The sequence below is a fragment of the Filicampus tigris genome, chromosome 6 (assembly GCF_054856515.1).
Source record: "Filicampus tigris isolate MCC_2025a chromosome 6, RoL_Ftig_1.0, whole genome shotgun sequence".
Classification (NCBI taxonomy): Eukaryota; Metazoa; Chordata; class Actinopteri; order Syngnathiformes; family Syngnathidae; genus Filicampus; species Filicampus tigris.
In genome coordinates this window covers 21,210,816-21,222,270 of record NC_141222.1, presented here as the reverse complement: position 1 = coordinate 21,222,270, position 11,455 = coordinate 21,210,816, and the positions used below count along the sequence as shown (strand labels likewise).

General features: G+C 41.2%; 1 protein-coding gene across 2 annotated transcripts; it reads right to left on the bottom strand.

Annotated features, from left to right (window-relative positions):
• slc25a4 (solute carrier family 25 member 4) lies at positions 1 to 5,738 on the bottom strand. Of its 2 annotated transcripts, none has more exons than XM_086034749.1 (4): positions 4,527 to 4,635; positions 2,963 to 3,449; positions 687 to 827; positions 1 to 516 (listed from the first exon to the last, which is right to left on the bottom strand). In XM_086034749.1, exons 1-4 carry the CDS (start codon positions 4,557 to 4,559, stop codon positions 359 to 361), a joined length of 819 nt encoding a protein of 272 aa, XP_085890875.1. In that variant the 5' UTR covers positions 4,560 to 4,635; the 3' UTR covers positions 1 to 358. The 2 variants fall into 2 exon arrangements, with proteins under 2 accessions (XP_085890875.1, XP_085890874.1); XM_086034748.1 differs by lacking the exon at positions 4,527 to 4,635 and adding an exon at positions 5,423 to 5,738 and having other exon boundaries at positions 23 to 516.
• Between the last annotated feature and the right edge of the window lie 5,717 nt (positions 5,739 to 11,455).

Here is an 11,455-nt window from a genome sequence, read left to right as displayed (position 1 = left end):
TCCAAAAGCAAAGTGTTCATGTAATTAAAATTAAATGTACATTTAAAATATAAATAACACTTACTGTATTCATTTGACAGCAGGTTGTCATGGCAACAAATGGTGAGAAACTGCAAATCTTTATTCTTGTGACATTTGCTAGTTACAGTTGGCCTTAACTTGGCACTCCGTGGCCACTTTATTAGGTACACCTACACAATCCAATCACTTGCAACGTATTGTATTGTGCAAGTGTACCTAATGTTGTGATCGCGGAGTTTTATGTACAGAATCTTTTCGGGGCTGCCACGCGTGGAAAGACCTCAATTTAAGACTAGCGAGCATCCTGGAGGGTTTCTATGGTGACGCGGCGGTGGGCCTATGTGTACTTCTTGATCTCGTCGTACAGCACAAGCACGAAAGCTCCGCCCATGCCTCTGATCACGTTGGACCAAGCGCCCTTGAAGAAGGCTTTGGAACCTTCATCCTTGAGGATCTTCCTCCAGCAATCCATTGTGCCCTTGTACATGATGTCAGCTGCACGACATGAAATAACAGCAGTCGTTTATGTTATACTCAAAAGTAGGCGTTAGAACCTTAAAACAGCCACTGGGCTCCTTTTCATGTCATACACAAAACAATTTGAAAATGATTACATTCTACTCATGTTGTCTCGCTGACACAATTTCAGTTAGCGACTAGCTCACCTCCTTTGCGACCAGACTGCATCATCATACGACGTCTGACGGTGTCGAAGGGGTACGACACCAGGCCGGCCGCGGCCGTCACTGTCTGGGCGATCATCCAGCTGACCACGATGTGTGTGTTCTTAGGATCGGGAAGCATTCCTGTTGGCGGGACGGAATTATTTGCTTAATCACCACATAGCCTCAAAATCGAAAATGCTACCTTTACATAGATATGAATGCTTATTTTTGATCCAGAGAGGTTTATTTTACTTACCGTGGTTGCAATTTGCAGCAATGTAAAAGTGCACTATACTGTATCATAGGAGAGCTGTTTCTAATATACTCCTTGCCACGTGACCCCCGCAACTCACTCCCACCCCTTACAAAAACACATCTATTTAAAGCGGAAGTCAACCCAAACATTTTTTTCAAGAATATGTTCTATGCAGGCCCACTAGTTGAAACAAGGCAATATGATTAATATGAAATACGAGTTAAGTCGCAAAATCCATCCGTCGCAAAATCCATCCGTTAGCCATCTCTGGGGCATCATGCCACGCTCGCAAGGACTTATGGTAACTGCCCCGTGGGCCAATGATTTTTTTTTACTTATGTTAACCACGCCCACAAGAGTGTATGGTAAATTAGAAGCTGGTAAAGACAGTCATTATAGTGATGTTAATCCATACAAAATCGATGTTAATCTTGCTTAAACTTGTTTTGATGTATTGTTTATATTAGTTTATATTTTGTCACTTCTGTCGACTGAAAATGACATCACAACTGCTCAGGGCTTAGATAACGACCAATCACAGCTCACCTGTTTTCTGAAACTGAGCTATGATTGGTCGTTATCTGAGCCCTGCGGGTGTGTGATGTCATTTTCAGTCGACAGAAGTGACAAAATGGCCGCCCCCAGAGATGGCTAAAAACGGGTGAATTTTGTTGCTTAATTCATATCCCAGAAACACAATATTAATCAGAATGCTGTGTTTCAACTAGTGGGCCTGCATAGAACATTCTTAAAAAAACTGCATTACATTGTGTTTTTCTTTGAACTATTATTAACCATTGTTTTAACTGGGGTTGTGCATCCCTCCAATAAGATATGATTCAATACGTATCTCGATACATGGGGTGCAACACGATTCAAGGGCGGTTTGATTTGAAAGTGGAACAATTTGATTCGTTATGGCTCAGTTTGAGAGGGTATGATGCAATGACTTTTTTTTTGTCGTCATTTTACATACATTTGAATCAAGTACCGTAAATGTGACATTTTCCTTATAAGATATATCGCTCCAATGAAAGACAATTTCATACGTATTTCAAAGATTCGATTCGATGCACTCGCATCTTTTAAATCAAAAAGTGATTTCCCAGTTTTTGTTACACCCCCACTTTGAACTTTCTACTCTTGAAGTTTTTAACTATTGTTTTATTGATGTACAGCGCCCCTGAGGGTCTCCAAAGGCGCTTCCCCATAGTAATATTTTTGTTCCCTTAGATACAGGAAGGTAAAGTCTGATCAAAACTACAAAACTAAGCTATTTTTGTTTTATAAGGGAAGGTTTTTTTTTTTTTATACTTAAAGAAATGTTAGTCTGCTTAATGACCACTGTTAAGGTGTCCATGAGGCAATTTTACATGAATTAGTAATTTACCACTCTATAGCACAATTATGCAAAGTTGTTACCCTCTAACAGACAATTGTAATTGCACGACCGAGCGAGGGAGTGGTACGCTAAATTATTTATTATTATTATTATTTTTATCTAACAAAGCAGTGAAGTGGTGATTTACAAATTAGTGTAGTTATGCTACCTAGCAGTGAAGTGCTACTTTAGTCTGTACCTACACAACCCAGTGAAGTCTACATTACAAATGAGTGTAATTGCAAGACCTGAAGTGCTAAATTACAAATGAGTGTAGTTGTCCCATCTTGCCATGACCATAATTGCCTAGGCAGCATATCTATAAGAAATTGTAATTAACCTTTTGACCACTAGGTAGAACATTTTAATTTGCTAAATTGACTCAACTTAAAACCCAAAAGGTGTCCACTGGGATACATTGTGTGGTTCTTTTTTTAGTCAGGTTGCGCTAGCGACTCTTTTTAGAAGCGGCTATTCTATCCCGTCGATAAACCGATAATCGGTTAAAATTTGATTTTGCATTACGGAGCACAATACGCATGTGAGGTTAGGGAGGAAAAATGATCCCTGCGAATCTTCGAGGCACAGCTTCAGTCAGCTATGTGAAGCGCTGCAGAGACCCTGTGTAATTTTCCTTGCCTTTAGCTGTGTCAAAGCAGCCGAAGTACGCGGCCCTGTAGATGATGATGCCCTGCACGGACACGTTGAATCCCTGGTAGAGCCCCTTGAGGCCGTCCGTCTTGAAGATCTTAGTGATACAGTTCCCCAGGCCGGTGAACTCCCTCTCGGCCGCGCCTTTGCCGATGTCGGCGGCCAGTCGCGTCCTGGCAAAGTCCAGGGGGTAGACGAAGCACAGCGAGGTGGCGCCGGCCGCGCCGCCCGACGCCAGGTTGCCGGCAAAGTAGCGCCAGAACTGTGTCTTCTGGTCCACGCCACCCAGGAAGATCTTCTTGTACTTGTCTTTGAAGGCAAAGTTGAGGGCCTGGGTGGGGAAGTATCGGATGACATTGGCCAGGTTGCCCCTCCAGAAGGACAGAAAGCCTTGCTCCTTTGGGATCCGCACCACACAGTCCATGATGCCCTTGTACTGCATCTCAGCTGTGATCTGCTTACTGGCATGCTGGACCTGCACAAACAACAAATAGCAGTATGATAAATGTAATATTGCTTATTCTAATCCAGACTAATTTATTGCTTGTTTGTTTCAGCGTACATGGGAAGAGGACCTTGAAAAAAGTAATCACATGAAATCGCAATTGGAATATCGAGGGCCAAAAAATTGCAATTGTGCTAATGTTCTTATTCGTTCAGCCCGACTCCACGCTATGAGCTCCTGTAATCCTGTAACATAGATCACACTCAAATGTTGCTGTTGTCCAAATCCAAATTAGTGTTGAAGTTCCAACACCCCAGGGACTGTCCAATTTGGAAATGGGGTGACCTCTTCTGGGGGGGTTTCTCACATTCTCCAGAGCTAGCAATTGCACCACAAAAAAAAAAAAAAGTAAGTATTTTGATGAAAGAATGCGCTATTTTGCAGTGAAGTGGTAAATTACAAATGAATGTAGTCTTTTGTCATAGATAAAACAGACTTGCAGTAGACTAGAACAGGCTGAAACATGCGGCAATGTGGCGGCCATGTTAGCAGGAGAAAAAGAATCCCTTCAAATATAATTGTAAGTAATGACGTTAGCTTAGCATCGCCGAAGGAACGCAGCATGTCATAATGGACATGTTCATACTGTATCTGTTGTTTTTACAGGAGCCATTGTGTACATGTCCCTAGACCATTACACAGATGTTTTTATTGGGGAAAGCCCATACCTTTGGCATCTAATTGTAACGGAGGTGAGAAAGGAAAAGCGCTAACATCATGGCTTATGAACTCCTTCCAGATGCACGCCGTTATCTTCCCCCAAGCAGCAACAAGGTCAGTTTGGATAAACTTGAAACCTTTTCAAACTGCTTTTTTAAAAATTAAATATGTTTTTATTTTCAGGCCACAGAAAGAAAAACATGTACAGATCCATACTCTAATTGACAATGTGTGCTGCCACTATGAGTGCAAATGCTATTTTTTGCAGTTGCCCCCGCTCCATTTCCTATAGAGAAAAATATGACATAGTATAAGTACGTTATTGGCGTTATGTATTTTGATTCTTCATCTTACAAAGACATTTTGAATACGTGCATGCTTCCAAACCGTTTGGTCCCTTTCAGTCGCCGCTGCTCGCATGCATGCTTGGACAGGAAGAACAAGTCCTCCACCACTTTTGGGATGACAAAAAGAAACACGGTGAGCTCAGTACAACATCACTGACCTCTATTTGTCACCTCCTGTCAGTGCAACGGCCGAGTGTCCCAATATTTTTGTCCACGTCGTAGAGTCTTCACCACTGTCACTCGAGAACCGTCTAAGTATGAAGTTTCAGCTCGCCAGTTAAATTTAGCTCTTCACTTTCGATGCTTATGCTTTAGTCGGGTTCTAAGTTCAAGTATTAAACTTTGGCTCACAGACGTGTAAGACGGGCCCTTCAATGGGGACGCATACAAATTAATGTTTGGCACCGTGAGCGCCAACAATGCTCTGCGTTTAAAAAATAAAAAGTCAGGGCTCCATATTTACACGTATGAAGTTCGCAAGTTTTACACACAAATTAAAATTTGGCAGCCGATATTGCTCGATTCACCTTTACGCACGTATTACGCACACAAACGTTGATTCGCTTCAGAAGCTGTTCTTGTTCGATTCACTAACTTTTAAAAAAGATTGGATCATGATTTCAATCGTTGTTCCTACTCGATTCTCTTGACTTTTACGCACGCAAAACGCCTAAAATACGGTTGATATATCCTCCTTATTGACACGCATGACGCACATTTTGGCTTACGTCATCTACTTGTACGCACGGGAAGAACATTATTTCACTAGTACACTTGCTCTGCCAACATTACGCACCAAAATTTGGTCGATTCATTTCAGCACCTGCTCCATTCTGACGCGCATATAGACGCATGTCACCTCGTTCCACACATTTTCACGCTTGCTCTTTTGCGCACCACGCCGAAGCAGCGTAGTGATCGTGATATTTTCATTACCTGTAGTAAGAGTTTGACTCTTTCAATGGGTGCCACGGCCGTCTTGGAGATGGCGGCGGCCACGCCACCGGCCAAGAAGTCTTTCAGGAAACTGATCACCGCGTCCGACATGGCTGCACGCTTTCAACAAACACACGCGGCTCCTCCAGGAAAACCCGACGTCGCGGCTCCAAGTGGACGTTGCGCCCCCCACGCGTGTCCTAATATATGAGGGGATGTCGTGTATCGCGAGAATTAGGAGGTGATGGATCTGCTGCCCGTCGAACCCGCACACGAGGCTGAATAAATATCCGAGGTTGAAGTTCGCGAGGAAGTTTAACGACGTGCTCACATCAAAGGGACGTTTAAAGGACACGCGAGGGTATAAAAGTCACGTTCACTTAATACGTGCAAATAATCTTCAACATGCAAGAGCTGTTCGAAAACAGACAACACTTTATGTATTGTCTTTAAGTCTGTAGAGTTGGGAATATTTAGTGCGTTTTAATATTTTAGAAAATGTCTAAGATGTATTATGTATAGCTTTATATTTTGTATATAACCGACCTTTTAATGTAGATAGAGAAATAGAACATACATTCACAAATATAATTAAACAGTACAGGCAATTGAAAAGCGTGAAAAACGTGTCTGTCTGTCTCCAAAGACTAAGTCTGTGTGTTTTTTCTATGGCTTTTAGTAGGGACGTGACAAGAACATTTTAATATTTTTTTCCCAGAAAGGTCAATACCACTGGAAAGAGTTCAAATAAAGGAACAAAATTGTGTTTAAATTTTGTCACCATGTTAAGAATTAAGGAAGTCATTTGCCTTGTTGCCCGCCTGCTGATGCGGTTCTCTGCCTTCTTCTTTCCGGCTGAGTTGCACCCGCAGGCGAGTTCAATTAAGTCCCCGAACATGAGGACCGCATTCACCGCGACACTGCTCGTTACCTTATTTCTCCTTTGCACCTGTATAGGTGAGCAAATTGTCACTTTATTTACTTCAGAAATAAAAATGGCTTTTTGGCTTCAATTTGCTTTCTTTACTGTCCCTTTAAAGTTTTGCGTACCTAAATCAGCCTTTTTATTTTTTTATTAAAGTTTACCGTCTATCGTCAGCAAAAGGGGTGTCCATCAGTGACGGACAGACAGACAGACCAGTCGGTTGTTCAAACGGAATGCCCACCTCTGCTTATTACTGTCTTGGCCGCCCACCCGCATGAGGCCATGTGTGATTCTACAACCTTAACTGAAGTCAACGAATATGTGTGCCAAGGGTGTCATGGATAAGATGCCGAGCCAGGAGGAAAGGTGATCACAAGGCAACACAACGGCCAAGCTCAAGTCACCTATCTAATCATTAACACTAGATGCTTGTTCTGTAATGAGCGTGCGTCTGTGGTTCTAAAAAGGCTTCACATCCATAAAATCCAAAATCATTCAAAGATTTTCATAGGTTGAAGTGGCCACAAGCGGTGATGTCCACATTAAGTTTGGTGACAATTGACTGCCGTTTTTGGACATTAAGCTCTTTTACGCGAAGTGTTTTTGACTAATTGAGGATTGCTGACTGAGCCTGCTGTCAAAGGGAGGCCTCTAACGACTACACTTCAAGTTAAATACAATGTCACGTTAGTCAATTTATTAAACTTGTTTATGTTACAATCTGCAGTATATTAACCCATTACCTGATGAAACAAATGAATAAAAATGTAATAACTCAATTTTTAATAGAGGGACTATACTAAATAAATACCACAAAATTACCGGTAAATATTACCGGACTCTTATATGATTATGTCAATGCGGTGTGGAAAGCGCATCAGACCGAAATGCTTTTCACTAGACAGCCACAAGGTGGAACTGTTTACCAGTCCTTGAATTTCCCACATTAGCCAGTTGGCGTCACTGAAGAGCTAAGAGGCAACTCTCAAACAGCCGCTTTTACTGGGTGACACGTTAATACAAATAACACAACTCTTTATTCGGCCTTGGCGTGGAGGAGAAGCCCACTCGGATTGGAGAAACTCCCCCTACCCACCCCCTCCGTTATTTCCCCCCCCCGTCCCCCCGCCACGAGGTCAGAGTTGAAGCTCAGATGGCAGACACAGAAGGTTTGGTGGGGATTGAGCGTCCCTCTCACGTGAGCTCTTCACGCAGCCGGGCGGGCAGCAGGCTTGCTTGCACCTGCTTCTTGCCTCTCATCTTGCGGCTTATTCCTAAACTCTCTCCACTTGTTGTACATCCAACATCATCAACAATTTATCTGATCTCATTAAAATGTCCAGCACCGTCAATTTAGCAGCTACAGTATCATCGCTGAGGAGCAGTCACACATAAGAGTGTAGATAAAAAAGACTACACACAAAGTCTACACACCCCTGGACAAATTTGTGATGTAAATGTCAAGACAAGTGATTTCAAAACAGTTTCCGCCGTTCATCAAAAAGCCGACTAGAACGATAATTTTATTTCGGGTTAATCAGAGGTATTTCAAATGGTAGCAAATGTGTTCTGACCCGCTTTTATAACAAGTTTAAATGTGTTGTATCTGTACACTTGTGCAACCACATTATCTCAGGTGTTTATTTTGAAGTCCCTTTGAAAATATTTCTCTATTTTTTTTCACTTAGGTCACATCTGACATTTGAGCAGGGGTGAGTAAACTTTTTATATCTACTTTATGTTTTTATTGTGATGCCTGATTCTTTTAATTCTAATATTTGAACAAATTATATCATTAAAATGTTGAACATCTGTTCAGTATATTAAGGGTGTCCACGCAACCACTTTTCATATTCCCTAAATTCCCAGCTTTTTGTCTGTACTCCACATTTACCAAGTCATCATTTCTAAATTACAGATTTTATTGTTTTAAGATAATCCTTCAACATTTCCCCCCCAATTCAAAGCATTCCAACTTCAAACTATTTGTTTCAATAAGGATGTCTACGGAACTAGTTTTCATTCCCTAAATGCAGCCTTTTTCTTTTTTTTAATATTCCACATTTTCTAAGGAAAAATTCCCAAATGAAGAGACATTTTACATACAAACCTCCTCCTTCCGGATTTCTCAATCAATTCAAACCATAACTTCAAATTGTTCAGCTCATTTGCTTTCCATTCTTAGGTTACTATGACATTTTTTCACATTTTTCAAGACAAATTTCCCTAATTAATAAAGATTTTTTACTAACCCAAATCTTGCAGACTAATAACTTGATTCAAACCATTTTAACTTCAAAATCTTAAGCCGATTCAGGAGATCTTGGGAGCTATTTTTCAGATCTGTACCTGTCAAAATTACACATTTTTACATAAAAAAAAAAATCCCCAATTAATTGACATTTTACATATGTATCTCCTTTCACATTTACCTTGCGATTGAATCCATTCCAACTTTTACGATTTTCCTTATGTTAGCACATAGCTATACTGCTAGTGAAATATTGTTGTTCATAAATACAGGGCAAGATATACAATTCTCTTTAATTGCGCTGATTTTAGCTCATTTTATTAATACTACAAAGCCACTCTTTTTCCAAATTCATATACTCTACATTTCCTACCTTTCACTTTTATTTACAGCATTTCAATTGTTGTTGTTTTTAAAAAAAAGTAATAAAAAAGCACGATAGACACACAGTGTGTGTGTGTGGGTGTGTGATGAAGATTTTGGGTTGGGGTAAAAAAAAAAAAAAAGAAAGTCATTGCTTGATAAGATCTGTCAGTTTGAGGGAGGGGGATCACGGAGGGGATTTGCATTTTGAGTATGAAGAGCTGCAGGTGTCAGACAGTTAGAAAACACCCCACGACCCTCATCAACATTCACTGAAAGCGCCGCACATCCACTACAGCCACTACTACGACACATGTATAAGGCAACAAAGTGAGCGTGTGCGCGTGCATTTGTGTGCGTCTACTCAGAAGGATTACTGGTTGCAACTTCAAAGTGCGCATGGAGCGCATTTAGAAACGCATTTGTTTGTGTGCGACTTCTGAGGTGCGCATTTTGAAATTGTCAATATTTCTCTTTTTTTTTTTGACATTTGTGTTGAGAATTGCTACCTAGAACTTGTACTCCCTGAGCCGACCCCACGCTGCCTAGCCCATGTGATAATGTGTGACGTCATTGGTTTCAACTAGATATGTGTGCAAAGGGTGCAGATGGATTGGAAGATGCCAAGCCAGGAGAAAATGTCACGGCGACACAACAGCCTAACTAGAATCAACGACCTAAATACCTGTGCCAAAAAGGCCTAATCCAACAATAACATGTACTTTGTAATCTCCTCAAGTGATGTCATCACATCTAATTTCATCTCATCATGCGTCATCTAATTTTGGCTCATTTCAACTGATCACATCCAAATCTGTTTCATCTGATTTGATCGTCATCTCCATTTATAAACTACGTCACTTCATTTGAATTTGTCTCATGGCGCCTCTTCCTCTCCGATCTTGATTTCTCTCATTTCGTATTGCGCCATCTACTTTGTAATTTCATTTTATTTGGTCAAAAGTAACATCTCTTCTGTTCTCCTCTCAACCCAATGTATCCAATCACAGCTCATTTTTTGGAATGAATATCAATTTATGTCATCTAATCTCATCATTACGTAGTAGGCCCTTGGTCTCTTAAAGGATTTGGCAGCGGATTATATTTGACATATCAAAGCAAATTCAGCACTGGTTGGATTTTCTTTATTTCTCTACGAAATTCAGGATCTGGAGGAAGACTCCCAACCAACTGTGCTAATGTCATTGTTTGGTATCTTCTGCTTCAGCTTCCTCTGTAGAATTTCTATCCCATATCTTGAACACTCTCGGCTTGTTTATCGCGCCGCAACGCTCAATCCCACGGCTCTTTGAAGACGACTCGTGCACATGGCCTCAAATCCAAGAGGCAGGCGGGGAGGCTGACTGGAGCTGGAGCTCAGGGCCAAGGAGATTATTTGATTATTTCTCTTCTCTTGGCCTCTTTCCATGCAACCCCAAAGAAGCCGTGCGCAGACAAGGCGTGTGTACCTTTGACACAAGATTCAAACCTCCACCGTATGAGGGCGGTGCCACGGGCAGAGCAGCTAAGGTGCCGGCACGCACGCACGCACGCACGCACACACACATGCACACACTCAGAAATCCCCATGACCAATCAGGAAGAGTTGGAGACACACAGTCAGTGGGGGGACAGATTGATGGACATGCAGGCAGGAGTGGGGGTGGAGGGAGGGACTGAAAGAGGAAGTCGGTGAGAAACCAGGATGAAAAGAAGACAAGAAGATTCAAGGGAATTCTTTTGGATTTTTGCTTTTTAGAAATGATAACTGGGAGACAAAATCTTGAGCTGAGGGGTTTGATTTGGATGAGGGTGTGGGTTTGGTTTTGGTTTAAGGATGGGGTTATGGTTTGGTTAAGGGTTAGGGTTAACCCTAATCCTTGAGTGAATCTAAAACCATCCCTAACCCCTATTGCTAATTTTGGAATAAATATTGACATTATCATCATCGGTATTGAAGAATATACTAACCTTGCACTTTAGCACCCACGAATCAAGTCAATTTCATTTATGGAGTGCAAATTCACAACACAATATCAAGGCACTTAACACATTTAGCAGATCAAGAGCCACGCTCTTCGTACAATTGTATACTGTGGTTTTAAGAAGTCTACACACCCCTGCTCAAACGAAAGGTTATTGTGATATAAAAATAAGAGCAAAATAAAATGTTTTCATGGGGGGGGTAAAATAAACAACTGAGATAATGTGGTTGCATAAGTGTGCACACCCTCTTATAACTGGGCGTGTGGCTGTGATCAGAATTAACCAATCACATTCAGATTCATGTTAAATCGGAGCCGGTCTATTAGCTTTTCATGACGATAAATAGTTGGGTTTTTTCTAGTTTACTTGAACAGGATTTAGGTCACAATTATGGTGGAAAACTTTTGCAATACTTTTTCTTAGCCTCCATTTTTTTTTTTTTTTATGTCGCAAAAACATGGCATTTGAACAGGGGTGTGTGGACTTTTTATATCCACTGTATTGTAGA

Bases quoted from the DNA above. Each gene is read 5' to 3' on its own strand.
- slc25a4 (XM_086034748.1), bottom strand. From the start codon at position 5,533: ATGTCGGACGCGGTGATCAGTTTCCTGAAAGACTTCTTGGCCGGTGGC. The intron at 828-2,962 runs GCAAGGAAAATT...TCCCGCCAACAG, and splicing joins CTGCTTTGACACAGCTAAAG to GAATGCTTCCCGATCCTAAG. The intron at 517-686 runs GTGAGCTAGTCG...CATGTCGTGCAG, and splicing joins GCAGTCTGGTCGCAAAGGAG to CTGACATCATGTACAAGGGC.